The 14722-nt window shown below is 54.0% G+C and overlaps 1 protein-coding gene across 2 annotated transcripts in view; it reads left to right on the top strand.

Annotated features, from left to right (window-relative positions):
* The first annotated feature begins 13188 nt into the window (after positions 1-13188).
* Positions 13189-14722, top strand: part of FBLN1 (fibulin 1) — a 102925-nt gene continuing 101391 nt past the window's right edge. For both annotated transcript variants that reach the window (XM_055329036.1, XM_055329037.1), the window contains exon 1: positions 13189-13330. In XM_055329036.1, coding sequence (XP_055185011.1) covers positions 13252-13330 — 79 coding nt within the window. In that variant the 5' untranslated portion in view covers positions 13189-13251. The remainder of the gene's footprint in view (positions 13331-14722) is intronic.

Below are 14722 nucleotides of genomic sequence, written 5' to 3'. Positions count from 1 at the left end.
GAGAAGCAGGCTCCTTGCAGGGAGCCCGATGGGGACTTGAACCCAGGACTCTGGGATTGCGCCCTGAGTCAAAGGCTGATGCTCAACCGCTGACCCACCCAGGCATCCCTGTCTTTCATTTTCAACTATAACTTTTGGAACTCTGAGCAGACAGGGCCTTAAAATCCAAAAAGCTGCTTTGCTTGAAGGGAGGGATTCCAGAGAGGGAAGGAAGAGAGCTCTGATGCTGCCACGTTCCTGGGTAGGGTCTGTGCCCCACTCCCCTTGCCTCTGTCAGGACTTGCTGGGGGGCGACTGACTCCCAGGAGAAGTCTGGGGTAATCCTGAATGACAGGAACCTTGCCTTCTGGGAGGGCCTGGGCGGTGGGCTGGAGGCCATCCGGAAGCCGGGGCAGGGAGGCTTCTCTCTAGAACGTCCTCTCTTTCTCGGGTCGGTGGTTCTCTCCTCTTCTTCAGGACTCCAGTCAGATGTCCCATCTGTGGGGGGGCCGCACAGCCCCAGACTGGGTCACCTGTCTCCTCTCCTCGTCTCCACCTGCCATGGACAAATCTCTAGGGACGGCAATCCTCTGCTTCACTCCGGCCTGTGAGCCCCTCTGGGAGCAACCACGTCTTCGTGTGTCTGGGATGAGCCTGGGCATTCTTCATGTCCCCACTGCTCCTTCCTTGGCCATCCTCACTGCTCGGGGTTGTTGGGAAGATAACGTTTTCCCCCTCCCCTTACTCCCACTTGCAGCTGCTTTTGAGATTTTTATTTACATTTGTTTTTCAACAGTTGGACCATCCTGTGCTTAGAATGTGGTTTTTCTTTGTGCTTCTCCTGTTTGGGGTAAACTGAGCTCCTTGAGCCAGGTCCCGCCAGGACCCCAGGATCACTCCCTGAGCCGAAGGCAGATGCTCCACCACTGAGCCACTCAGGTGCTCCTACTTACTTTAATTTTTAAAAAATAGAAAGAAAATATCTCCTACATAGTTTATCCACATATTTACCTTTTAAAAAATATCATCCTTGGGGTATCTGGGTAGCTCAGTCGGTTGAGCATCTGATTCTTGATTACAGCTCAGGTCATGATCTCGGGGTCCTGGGATTAAGCCCCTTGTCAGGCTCTGCATTGGGCTAGGAGCTCAGCGGAGAGTCTGTTGAGGATTCCCTCTCTCCCTCTCCCTCTCTGCCCCTTCCCCTCCTTGTGTTGCCTCTCTCTATAAAATAAATAATATTTTTTTTAAAAAAAGAATGCTCTCTCCCCCTCTGTCCCCCCATCATACTTATGTGAAAAAAAACTAAATATACAATCATATCTATGCCATGACTCCAACTATAAAAATCCACCATAAAATGAACGAGAACTGGAAAGGAACGTGAAAAATAAGCCTAATGCGTTGGGGTGGTGGGAGTGTCTGTTTTTCTCTGTACTTTTGATTTCCTTTAATGTGATTAAAATGTGGCTTACGGAATTGTTTAAAATATCGTTTTGGAAACCAGGCTTGGGGATGTGGCTCTGCCTGAGGTCTGCTTGCCCGGCAGTGTCCCAGGTTCTTGTAAATGGGCCACCGCCCCTCGGCTCTATTCGTTCTGAGTCACCCAAGGTGATCCCTGCTCTTCCAGAGAAACCCCACGTTTCATCTGACCCCTGGCTTCCTCCTCACTGAGACTCTTTTAAAAGTGGGGGACAATTAACCATATTGACCTGAGTCTCCCATTCATTTTCTGGTGCTTTAGCTCTGGACTCAGAGCCTGGAGAGCCGGGGAGAGGGGAGCAGCAGGCTCGGCCTGTGGCTGGTTGCACAGCACCTGGTGAGCCCTTGGCCTTCCTGAGCCCCTGCTTCTCCACCTGTAAAGTGGGCACAATATTCTTACCTCACAGGATGGTTTGAGGACTCCAGGCCACGCTATGTACGGCTTGCCAGAGCTTAGCTAAGTCTGCCTTTGAGCCATGGAGTCGACAGGTGGGAACAGATGGCAGGCACAGAGGCTCAGGTCACCAGCAGAGGGACACAGGCATGGCCAAGGCACGCTGGGCTGGTCTGATTAGACACACGAGCTAGGCCCATTCATTCATTCCCCACCTTTCCACAGGACACTAAATGTAGCTCAATGCAGGACAAATGTGCACTTTGCCCGGGCAAGCTCTGAGCCGGAGGCCCAGATGAACAAAAGGCCACCCTGCCCTGTGGTGAGACAGATGGGTGCGTGGTCCACCTCAGCCTGGGCTGGTGAGTGTGAGGTTCAGGGGAGCAGGACTGCGGAGGCGCGTCCCACCCTTCCACCACAGACCACCGTACTGCACCCGACGTCAACCCCAAAATCCCAGGGAGGAGTTGAAGGTGTTTGGGGTCTGAAACATGAGAGCATGTAAAATGTGGTCATAAATGAAGTCAGCCTTGTAAATTGTGAAATCCCAAACACAGGCCGACTCCTTCCATGTCAGGGTAAACACTGCACATTTTAAAGACTGAGACTAAGACCAAAGATAAGGTCGGAGCCCATCCCGCGGTGGGGTACAACGCCCCATGTCAGATGCGCCTCCCAGATGGTGAAGCTTCTGCGTGTGGTCAGGACGGGTCAGCAGGGCCACTGCCGAGACGCCTTCCCATGCGCCTGTCCTTAGACTGGCCCCCGGGGACTTGGGGACAGTTGGGGGCACCTTAGAAGGATGAGGATGGCTTTGCCAGGATGGGGGGGCTTTCCCAGGTGAGGGCATGGGCAGCCCCAGGCAAAGGAAGGCTATCTCACATCTGAATGGAAATTCTGTGTCCCCACCTGCCGCCCCCCCCCCCCGTGCCAGCTCCAGGGAGGTAGGCAGGGTTTTGTCTGTTTGGTTCACTTCTGCGTCTACAACAGCACCTGGCACATAATAGTTGTGCAATAAAATACCTGTTGAGCAAATGGTGCATGAGCAATCCGCTGAGTGTGCCTACAGGAGCGGCTGAAGATAAAAACTGGAGGAAACAGGCGGGACCTCGCGTGGCAGCCTGAGGTCCTGGATGTCATCCTGCAGACGGCAGGGGGGCCAGCGGGGGTGCAGCAAGATCCCCGGGTATTGCCCAACTGCCCAGGCACAGTTGGGGTGGGGGCAGGTGTGGGGCCGCCGGACCCCGGTCAGGGTCACAGCCACAGCCACAACCATGGCAGCCCGCCAGGAGTGCCCAGGGCCTTGGCTGACTCTTGCTGTGAAGTGTGTGTGCGTGCAAGGCTTCTCCTGGCCACACCGCCATGTGGCCACGTGGTGGCAAGAGGACGGGGAAGCGAATGGCAGCAAAGCCAAGGGGCGGGAGGGAGGGTGAGGGCCAAGCAGACAAAAGCAAGACCCCAAGAGAGGGCCGCCTGGTTCCCCGGGGAGGAGGGCATCGCGCCACCGTGCCAACCTCTGTTGAGTGGCCCCCTCCCAGCCTGCAGGGTTCTAGAAAGACCATATGAGCTGATGAGCCCACCCCCACCCCCCTGCCCCGTGCCATGATGCTGGCCCTTGGTCACGGCTCCATAAAGACACACTGGGATATTGCAAAACGCGACGGAAATGCCAGGCCACCCGGGGAGGCCAAGGCCTCTGTCCAAACCTTTGCTGTGCTTTCCGCCCCAGGCACCGCACCCCCAAGTCTTCACCCTCTTCCCAGGTCGGGCTTCAGGGACCTCCACAAGGTCTTCTAAGATCAGCGCTCCCCGCACATCCTTCTCCTCCCCTCCTTCTTCTTCTCCATCACAGCTGACACTCATCAGACAGGCTCCCTGTGCCATGCTCAGGTCCAGAAGCCTCATGCGTGTGACCCTCCTTAATCCCCCCAACACCAGTATGAGGGTGATACCAATATCCTTTATTATAAAGAAGCCACTGCAGCTCAGAGAGGATAAGTGACTTGCCTAAGGCCACCCAGCCAGTCATTGGTAGAAACAGCATTTAAACAGAGGCCGTGAGGACAACGCTTGCTCATAGCCATCAGGAGGACGAGTCGAGACAGGAGAGTGTGGTCTCAAACACTGGTGCTCTATGTGTATAGAGGGAATCCTGAAGGTTTTTCCTTCGGGGTTAGCTTCACACGCTTGTCTCCACCCAGGAGACCAGGGGCCGAGGTTCTTGAGAGCCCACTTGCCCAAATTCACCACGCCCTCTCCTCCCGCGTTTCCTCCTTTCCTTGCACACCTGCCATGCTTCTGTGAGCAGCCCTGAGCCACCCCTCCCTGCAGCCTGCCCCTTGCCAGGCCTCCCATGCCTCTCCCTGGTTCTGAAATGGCTGCTGTAGGTCTTCCCCAGACCACGAGCGCCCCGAGAGTGGTCCTGGCACAGGTCTGTGCTCAGTGTTTGTGGAGTGAATGAATCCCATGCAACGTGGATTGATTCTGAAGTGGCCCTGGGATTGGAGGGACTAGATGGAGAGTTGGTTTTTACTACGGAATCACCGTGGACTCTCAGGGCATGTCCCCTCACCTGCGTGAGCCTCAGTTTTCTCATCTGTACAATGGGGACAATTTGAGGTAAAGAGGGTTGAAAGCATTTGATAAACCGAATTGGGGCATGGTGGTAAGAAGGGGTGATGGCAGTTCCCAAGCCAGCTCCAGGGAAGGGCTGCTGGGCCCACTCCTTGCTAAGACAAGAAACACTCTCACAGCTACGTGGATGTTTCTCAATCACGAGTCGATACAAAAGACTGTTGCGTTCCTTTTAGGAAAACACTACCTGTGGAGACTTCTGGCACTGACCACTTGGTTTAGCGGGTTTGCTCTGGTTGCAGAGACCCCGGCCGCCCATCCCCCCTATACGCAGCTGGAACCTAGTGGGGAGCTTTGGACCTTAAATTAGAACCATTTGTCCTTCCAGCAAATGGCAGGTGACTCGGCCAGCTTAGAGAGAGATGCTCATTGGAGCAGCATGTGCCCTTTGAGCCATTCGTCTGACTTCTGGGAATCTGTCCTAAAGAAATAATCCCGAATATGAAAAGCCTCATGAACAAATAAACGGTCTTTGGAGTATTCCTTATATCAGCAAAGAAACTGGAATTAACTCAAATATCCAATAGGGGAATGAGTTGTTTCCCCAACTGGTTGGCGTTTTATTGCCCACCGAGGAGGAATGGCTGTGGAGGCTTTGTAGCCACACAGAGCATGTTTATGATAGAATGTTAATTAAAGAAATCGGGTTACAAAACTATGTACCCTGAGATGAGCTATGTAAACTATGCATACGAAATACGGGAAACAAATGCACCACAGTTCTACTTGTGTCAGGAGGGTGGGATCGTGGATAATTTTTTTTGCTCCATTTTCCTGGTTTTCTGCAATGTGGTTATAGTTAAAAGTATATTATAAACTAAGGAGTCAAAACAAAGAAACAATGGCTGGTTTTCCTGGGGTGGAGATAGAACTCCTGACTTTGTAAAAACAAGTTCTGCAGAACCACTGGCATGGCTTAGTTTAGATTTTATTTTTCTTCAGTGAAAAAGTAATGCACGTGGAGGATAGAAAAATATTCAGTGCAGAAAGATCGAGGAATGCCACCATCCTAATGGAATGGCGTTTTTTTCTTCCAATATCGCTCCATATTTATATATATTTTAACAAAGCCTAGTGTATTATATACAATATAAATATACAATTTTAAATTCTGCTTTAATTTTTTAAAAAGTTTTTATTTATTTATTTATTTGAGAGAGAGCAAGAGAGCACAAGCAGGGGGAGCGGCCGAGGGAGAGAGAGGGGGAGTAGCAGAATCCCCACTGACCAGGGAGCTGGGCAGACAGACATGGGACATGGGGCTTGACCCATCAGGTCATGATCACAGGGTCCTGGGATAGAGCCCCACATCCGGCTCCCTGCTCAGTGGGGGAGCCTGCTTCTCCCTCCCCCTCTGCCACTCCCCCTGCTTGCATTCTCTGGCTCTCTCTCTTTCTCTCTGTCAAATAAATAAATAGAATCTTAACAAAACAAAACAAAAAACCCCAAGCATCTCTGTTGCCACAGTCTTCATCTTTGTAAATTTAAAGAGTTACATGATAGTCCATAGCGGGGATTTGTCGCAGATGGACTTAACTCGCTGTCTCCTACACCCTAGTTGTTAGGTTTCCATTTACGCTCATGTTTCTATTATAAAGCTCATGGCCATAAAATATAATTGCACATGATGTGCATAGAGTTGTGCAGACTGGATACGTAAAATCTTACCACTTTCCTTTATATCGGCAGCAACAAAGTAGAAGCCACGATGGAAAACATATTCCATTTAGAATGTCAATCAAACATACAAAGCCCTTCGAACTAAAGAAGTAAGGATGTTGTAAGATTTTTTCCTTCCAAAAAATGCAACATGTTAATAAGGGATGCAGTTGTCCAAGAGGAGGGAGTCGAGCGGGGTGTGATTCCCACGGTGCCCACAACATCCTGCTCATTGGCAGCTCTTGGGGCGCTAACATACCCTCCTTTCCCTCTATTCTTTCTCTATACATACGACCTTGTCTTTGCTGAACTCAAGCCTGCTGTCTTGCTTTCGCTACGAACCCAAGTTCCTCCCACCAGAGGCAACCAAAGTCACGCTCAGGTGTTACATTCAGACACGCCGTGACATCGGAGCCACTCTTCCCACTGCCACCGCTCTTAGGGGGATGCCCATTCCTCCTCCTCGTCACAAGCCCAAGTGTCAATCGGGACTCTCAGTTGCCACCAGCTCTGGTCGATATAAATGGAAAGAAGTTCATTGCAACGGTCCTGGGCAGCCTGCGGAATGATCAGGAACAGCACAGACCAAGCCTTGAAGCTGGGCTAGACCAGGGACATCTGGAGGGAAGCCAGGCCACAGCCAAATTCAGGCCACCAAGCCAGTCAGGTGATGTCACCGCCACCCATCTCTGAGCCCCTCAATGCCACGCTTGCTCTGCTGCCAGCACGGAGCCCAGAAATTCCACATTCTTGCTGCTGCTGCTTCTGTCAACAAAAGGGATTTGCCACCAACCAAGCCTCTTTCCGTTACCAGCTCCCACTACAAAGTCTGGGGGGGTGTGGGTGGTTAGCCCCCCTGGGTCACGAGCCAGCACCCCGGTTTCAAGGAGAAGTATGAGCTTAGGCTCCATAGCGGGAAGAGAGCAGGTCTGCCTTGTGAGGCTCTTTGGTGGGGTCTTCCTCCAACAAAGGGGGAGCACATGGTCGATATTGTTGTAACCCCGCAACCCAGACAACAGGGAGGCTTCGAGATCCCCATTCTGAAGCAATGTCTCTGGCAAAAAACGAAAGACACGTGGATCTGTGCTGGAACAAGCAAAAACCCCAACAAAAGGCAATCCAAGTTTCCACCACTGTCCCCAAAGCATCAGGGCAGCTTCTCCAGAACCCAATCAGTTTAACAAGATTTTATTTATTTATTCATGAGAGACACAGAGAGAGAAAAAGGCAGAGACACAGGCAGAGGGAGAAGCAGGCTCCATGCAGGGAGCCTGACGTGGGACTTGATCCGGGTCTCCAGGATCAGGCCCTGGGCCGAAGTTGACACTAAACCGCTGAGCCACCCAGGCTGCCCCAGATCCTCTCATTTTTGTTAAAATAAAATTACATCTGCTTCAGCATGTAAGGCTTCCTGCCCCCCCCCATCCACAACCAAACCACAGGAGCTCCGTGCTTTTAATCTTTTTGACTATCATTCTTCCCTCTTCCACTTAACTACTTTTAGGACAGCCCAAATACCTTGCCTGGTTCCCCAAAGACAAAATCTCCTTGGCTTTTCTGTTTGCTGGACTTCTTTCCACTTTGCGGGGCACTGCAGCTCTAGTCTTCAAAGCAGAGCACACAGCTCCTCAGGACCTATGTGTTACCATATAAAATTAATGATTATGGTTTCATGTGAATTTGCCTTGATCATGCTGATCCACAGAGTCCCAGAACAGCTGAGGTTCTAGAATGCTCTGAAACGTTGTATGCTCCCCCTTCTCCTTAGCCCTCCCTGGCTCCAGTGTCCATTTACGACCTCCCAAGACCATGACAAATACCACCTCTTCCTCACCCCTCTCTCTCTCCCTGTAGCAGTCTGCTAAAGCTGCATAACAAAGCACCCCAGACTGTGTGGTTTGAGCAACAGAAATATATTCTCTCACGGTTCCAGAGCCTAGACCCCTGGGACCAAGTCGTGAGCAGGGTTGGCTTCTCCAGAGGTCTCTCTCTTGGAGATGGCCTTCCTCTCATGTCTGCACATGGTCATCCCTCTGTAAGTGCTCCTGTACTAATCTCATCTTATAAAGACCCCACTTTTAATGGATTGAGGACTGCCCTAATGACCTCATCTTACCTTACTTACCTTTTTAAAGGCCCACCTCCAAATATGCTCACAATGGAAAGGTACTGGGACTTAGAACTTCAACAGATGCAGATTATGGGGGGCGGGGGAGACCCTAATTCAGTGCCCAACACTAGCTGACCACCTGGCACTGTGCTGGGCAGGCACGGTGGGGTAGTTAGGCACACCTGGGCGGCCTCCCAGCCCTGCTGCTGGTCCACATGAAGCCGGCAGCTTCCTCCACGATCATGCCTCGCTCACTGTGAAATAGGGGTCACACAATGGGGGACACGCCTTCCTCTCGGCTGGCTGTGTGAGTGAAATCAGGTCGAAGGCCTGAGGCTCGCCAGGGCATTGGACGTGTGGAAATTAATATCGTGAGGAGGTGTCATAGGGACAGAGAAGCATAAGAAGCCCTGGTCAGGGGCTTTCCTGGTCATGGCCTTCCCTGATGACCCAGAGTTGTCACCAGACGTGGAGGCACCCAGCGTGGGCCTCTCCAAGAGTGGTTACTCCCCTGACCGTGAGAGCAAATACGCATCCAGGAGAACCTTGATTTGGTGCCCCGCCACGTGGGAGTTCAGGAGAGAGGTGTTTGCTGGGGGCCCCGGGGAGGCCAGGGGTCCTCCGTATCTTGCGTGTCATTATTGATTGTTTATGTATATTTGGCATAATTGGGAATCTCTGATTTTCTGCAGCCTCATCGAGGGGAAAGGACTGGTTTCTCATTTGTCGCTCTAGTCACACCATTGCCCCTAGGAGCTTCCCAGTAAGGAACAGACCCCGGGGTGAGAGTGGAGAAGGGACCCAGAGAAGCTGGGGAGGGGACCCAGGGGTGTAGGTGGTCAAATGGCAGCAGGAGCCTGAGGAGAACAGAGCCCAGGGAGCCACACGGGGTGTCAGGGGCTCTGTCACCTTCCAGGCCCGGAAGGGTGGGGGTGCCAAGGGCAGCCAGTGGCTCCAGGGTGGGGCGCCCCTGCAGGAACCACAGGAGGCTTGTCCTCCAGAGTCAGGGCAGCGCCAGAGCCATTTGTTTTCTGACTTGGAGAAAAACAGTCCACAAGTGCCAACAATGATCTTTCAAACAAACGGAGAGCAATTTGTTATGGGCGGTGGGGAGCAATGAGTCCTCTGGCTTCTCTGTGATGACGGGAGAAAGCTGGGCTGTCACAGTAGGACATGACGAATGGCTTCCTGCTTGGAGCAGAATCTGGGGTGGGGGTGTCATCTTGCCCCGGACCCGGGGGGGGTCAAGTGGAGGGGGGACTACCTGGTCCCTAATCTCGCCAGTGGAACCTCTCTGAAGACCATTCCCATCTTCTGCAAACCGCACGCAACATCCTGCTTCTCAAGTTTTTTGACTTCTACATAGAGATCCAGAGGGAAAATGGTTAGAACTTAGGGCCAGAAGAAGATAGTCTCTCCTGATGAAAGGGTGCACATTCTTTGGTCACAAAACAGGAGTTGTTTAAGTGCTCATAATTTAAATTTTACTTTGCTTGCCCAAAAGTTACTTTGGTTGTCAAGTTTAGGTAGGTTAGGGATTATACACTCCAGGTTTCTGGTACAATTATTCTTCCTGTTGCAACTGTTTCCAAAAAAGAAAAAGAAAAAGAAAGAAAGAAAGAAAGAAAAGAAAGAAAGAAAGATAGAAAATTTAAATAAGAAAATTTTCACTAGTAAACACAATATCCAATTTCTTTTAGTTCCCTTTTGATCTTTAGCTACATGAATATAGCTTTTCTAGGGTTGTAATTGCAGGCTGGAGCCATACACTCACACTCAATTTTGTTTTGTTTTTTTTTTTTTGCTGCTTTTGTTTTGTTTTGTTTGTTATTTTTACATAATATTAGTTCACAAAGATCATATTTCCACTGGGGCATCCTATTCAGTCTTTTCCACAATGGTGCAATATTCTCCGGAACTACGGAATATTGGTAGAGTTGAATCTAATCCTATGCACCATAAATAGGCTATTGTCGGACATTGCATTTTTTTCTAGATCGCTCACTATAATAAACAATTGTGTTATTACAAAAACAAATGAGCAAAGGTTATGAAAGAAGTCACAAAGAAAAGAAATACAAATGGCTAATAAGCCCATGAAACATGTTCAAGCTCTGGGGTGATACATCAGGCGATGATTGATGATATATTGAAACAGCAAGACGCCCCGCGCTCTTGCCCGTGGACAGAGCCCAAATTAAACAAAGATGTTGCTCAGTGCTGGAGCTGTGGTGGAGAGACTCCGGGCTTGGCTGTGTCCCTCCCATTCACAGGGATGTGAATCGGTCCATGTCTGGGGGCAGCAATTGCTCTCCTAGGGCACCCTCTTCTAGGCTAGATGCTGAGCCTACAACATGCAGGTTTCTTTTTTTAAAAGATTTTATTTATTTATTCATGAGAGACACAGAGAGAGGCAGAGACACAGACAGAGGGAGAAGCAGGCTCCATGCAAGGAGCCCGATGTAGGACTTGATCCCAGGACCCCGGGATCACCGCCCAAGTGGAAGGCAGACGCTCAACTGCTGAGCCACCCAGGTGTCCCAAACACGGGGGTTTCACTCATTCATTAAACACTCCTCCCTGACCCCCCAATTTAAATGCCCTAAATGTCCAGTCCCCAGGGGAGTGGTGAAGCACTATTCAGGGGTCTGGTGAAGCACTATTCAGGGGAGTGGTGAAGCAAACATGTGTCCGGTGTTCACACTATTCACTCACTAGATGTGTAATAAAGGTTTCTTAATACGACAAGGAACTGTTTGTGCTATAGTGTTAGGTGACACACTGAACCTTGATGCAAGTTGCTCTCAGACCAGCCCAGGACTGGGACTCAGCCAGCCTGGTTTCAAGTCCTGGCACTGCCCATCACCTAGTTGTGAGCATTTGACTGGTGACCTCGCTTCTCCGAGCCTCGGTTTCCTCATCTGCAGAAGGTGAGCACTAAGGTCTCCTATGGCTGTCATGGTAACAAAACAACGTGTCGTGTGCACGGCACATGCTGCACCTTCTCTGAACTATAAACTCTCTCCGGGGTCCTCTTATCCTCCCATGCCTTAAAAAAGAACGAAAACAAAAACAGAAGCACAAATCTTCAATGTGTCTCCAGCTCAGAGTTCCCCACCCACTCCCGTCCAAGTGCCTGCGGGACCCTGCCACGCGCCTGTGCCTCGGACACTGCCCACCACTCAGTCCTGCCGAGTGGCCCAGGGCAGGGAACCCTGCTCATCTGTCAAAGGCCAATCCCAAGGCACCTCTTTTGGGAGGGGTCCTTAGCCTAGGAATTGGCAAGTGACCCCCTTTTGGGAGCATTCTTAGGCTCTCTGCAAACCTCCAACTTAGGTTGGAGGCATCAGTGAAGACGTGCATTTGCTGCCTTTTTGTTTTTTTATTTTTGACTCAAACATTCATTTAGGAAAGAGCACAGAGCCTGAGCAAACAGCTGGATAAACTGTCACATGGTGAACCCAACCTTGTAACCAACACCAGGATTTACAAAACAGATCCCAACCAGGCCCCCCAAAGGCCCCCTTGTGCTCCCCAAGGACCATCAGTCTCCTGACTTCTAAGCCGTTCTCGTCCTTCACATAGACGGAATCATGTAGAACGTTCTCTAGTGTGTGCCTCCATGGCTGCCCAGTGTCTGTCAGGCCCATTCTTGCTGCAAGAACCCCGCAGCACCCACTTCCCAGAGCTGTGTGGCCCTGGGAGGTGCCACTGCCCCAGGATGTTTTCATTCGAGGGCTGGGGATGTCTGGCAGTTCCTAATTAGAAGCTGTTCTGAATAGTGCTCGTGCTGTTATCAACACCCTACTACCTGACTTGCCGTGCACCCTTACACCTGTGTGCATTTTTGCTGGGTGTGAACGTGGGAGTGGGGTGGCCGGATCAGGGGGTCCATACATTCAACTGAGTGGTGTTCTCATGGCTTTCCTCTCATCGCTCCACACCTTCGCTTGCGCTAGTTTTTTTGTTTTCTTTTTTAACACAAATGCATTTATGGTCCTACCGGACTAATGCTCCTTGGGTCACCACTGCCTGGTTGCAGCCATGAATTCCACACAAAGAGGTCACTCCTGCAGGCCCAGCTCAAAGGCTGCTTCCTCTCCTTCCTCTCTGCAAGTCCAATCTCTTCCTCTGCGCTTGGGGGGTGGGGAGGGCTCCAGGGTTCAACGCGTTCCCCTGGGGTTGGGATGCTGCTGTGAGTTCCTCTGGCCCGACGGGCGGCCTCATGAGGGCAGAGCCAGGTGGCAGGACGGCAGGACGCAGCTGGGGCAGCCGGGGGCTCGCAGGCCGCGGGGGCATCCGTGAGCGCAGCGCGGCCCAGGGCGGGAAGCGACCCCTCGGGGGTGCGGGGCTTTGCTCGGGGAGCCCCCCTCCCCCTGCCTCCGAGGGACACCGTCCTGTGTCCCCCCCCAGAAGGCGCCTGACCCCTGGGGACCCCTCGCCACCTTGGTCCCCGACTCCCCCCACCGCCGCCCTTTCCGCGGAGCGGGGAGGAGCTAACCTTTGGTACCCAGCGCGCCCCTGGGCCGGCGGGTGGGGAAGGGATCGGGTTTCACCGGCGCCTGGGGGGGGGGGGAGGGGAGGGGGAGGGGGAGGACGGCCGGGATGGGGTGCCCCCCTCCTCGGCTCCCACCGGGGAGAGGTTTGGGGGTCCCCGCTCCCGCCCCCGGCCGCGGCCCCGCGCGCCCCTCGGGGTCCAGGGTGGCCGGGGTGGCGGGGCCCGCGGGGGGGGCGGGCGGGGAGGAGGGGAGAGGGAGGGGGAGGGAGGGGGAGGGGGGGAGGGCGGGCACCGGGCGCCCCGCGGCCCCGCCCCCGCCGCGCCCTCCTCGGGGCGGGATAATTGAACGGCGCGGCCGGGGCGCAGCGTTGGCTGCGGAGGCCCGGCCGGAGCGGAGCGTGGAAGCCAGCAGCCCGCCCCGCGCCCCGCGCCCCGCGCCCCGCGCCCCGCCTTTGTCCGCCGCCGCCCGCCGCCCGCCGCCCGCCGCCCGCCGGCCCCATGGAGCGCGCCGCGCCGAGGACCGTCCCGCTGCCGCTGCTGCTGCTGCTCGGCGGCCTCTCGCTGCTGGCGGCCCGAGGTAGGGGCGCCCCAGCCCGCGGCCCCGCTGTCCCGCGAGCCCCAGCCCCGAGCCCCGGAGCGGTGGGAGTGTTGGGCCGGCGCCCTCCCCGCGCCCCACCCCGGGCTCTGGTCCCAATCGCCGTGACCTGGGCCACTTGTTTTAAAGAAGCCGTTTCCTCCTCCCGGACGCATCCTCCGCCTCCTGCACCCCCCCCCCCCCGCCGAGTGCCCACCCATTGTCCCACCGGGGCGACCTTGGGAGGTTAGGGAGAAGCCCTAGCTGGTGGTTGTGAGCCCCTGGGTGCCCTGCTCTGCTCGGCCGCCCCCACCTCCACCTCTCCGTAGGGGCTGTTGTACCCAGCTCATTGGTGAGAAAACTGAGACCCGGGACAGTAGTTTGTCCAGGGGACAAAGCCAGTCATGGGTTAGGGGGTGGGCTTGAAAAATCAGAAAGGAAGAGCGCAGTCTGCAGATTTTTACGGTGATGGCCAGTGTGGGGAAACCTCTGCCTGCCCTCCTGGGACATAGAGGGCCTCAAGACGGGGGCTGGGCAAGGCTACACACAGTTGGGGCTGGGGACAGGCCACTGCCAGACCCACCCACCCAGGGCAAGGGGCCAGAGTGCTGCGCCCAGGACTGGCAGCGTGGGGATGGCCCTTGGCCCTTCTTTCCCCCTTTATCCTCAAGGCCCAGCTCCTGGGGGTGGGGGTGGGGTGGCCACTGGGCCCTGTGGATTAGAGCCACAGTGGGTGAGCCGGAGCCATGGCCTCTGACCTCTCTGCTGACCTGTGACTCATCACTCATTAGTCAGGCCTCCCTGCCTGGAGGCTTTGTTCTTCCTGGGGCCAGGCCCAGACAAGAGCCCTGACCACCTTCACAATCCCAGATGTTTTATCTCGTGCTTAGTTTTGTTTCTTTGCAAGTCTCCTGTGACCACCCTCCTGCTTGGTCAGAAGGTCACCAGGGAGAGGTTGGGGGCAGAGGGCCGAGCTCTGCTGGGGTTTCTTGGCTTGCTCACTGCTTGCAGTAGGTCCAGGAGCTCTGGGGAGGGGGAGGGGGGCATCTCATGGGGGACATGGCATGGGAGGCACAGGGCTCCAGCTTGGCAGAGAGAGCCATTCTGCCCCCCCCCCCCCCCCACACACACACTCTGGGCTCACAGGAGGCTTGTTGAAAGAGATGGTGCCTGAGCAGGAGCTAGTCAGGCAGGCAGAGGGAGGAGGGGCATTTATCACAGTGGCTGGAGTGAAAGCCCCAGGGGGGCTCCCTTTGGAGGCCACACAAGACTCTTGTTGGAAGTAGAAAGGGCCCCAGGGCCCCTGTATTTTACAGACGGGTAACTGAGGCAGGCCCAGCGAGAAGGCATGGTAGAGAGAACTCTCTCAAGCCTGAGTGCCCCCATCCCCCACCA

This window comes from Nyctereutes procyonoides, unplaced genomic scaffold (assembly GCF_905146905.1).
Source record: "Nyctereutes procyonoides isolate TBG_1078 unplaced genomic scaffold, NYPRO_anot_genome, whole genome shotgun sequence".
Classification (NCBI taxonomy): Eukaryota; Metazoa; Chordata; class Mammalia; order Carnivora; family Canidae; genus Nyctereutes; species Nyctereutes procyonoides.
The sequence above is the reverse complement of the archived record's forward strand: the minus strand, read 5'-3'. Positions and strand labels throughout refer to the sequence as shown.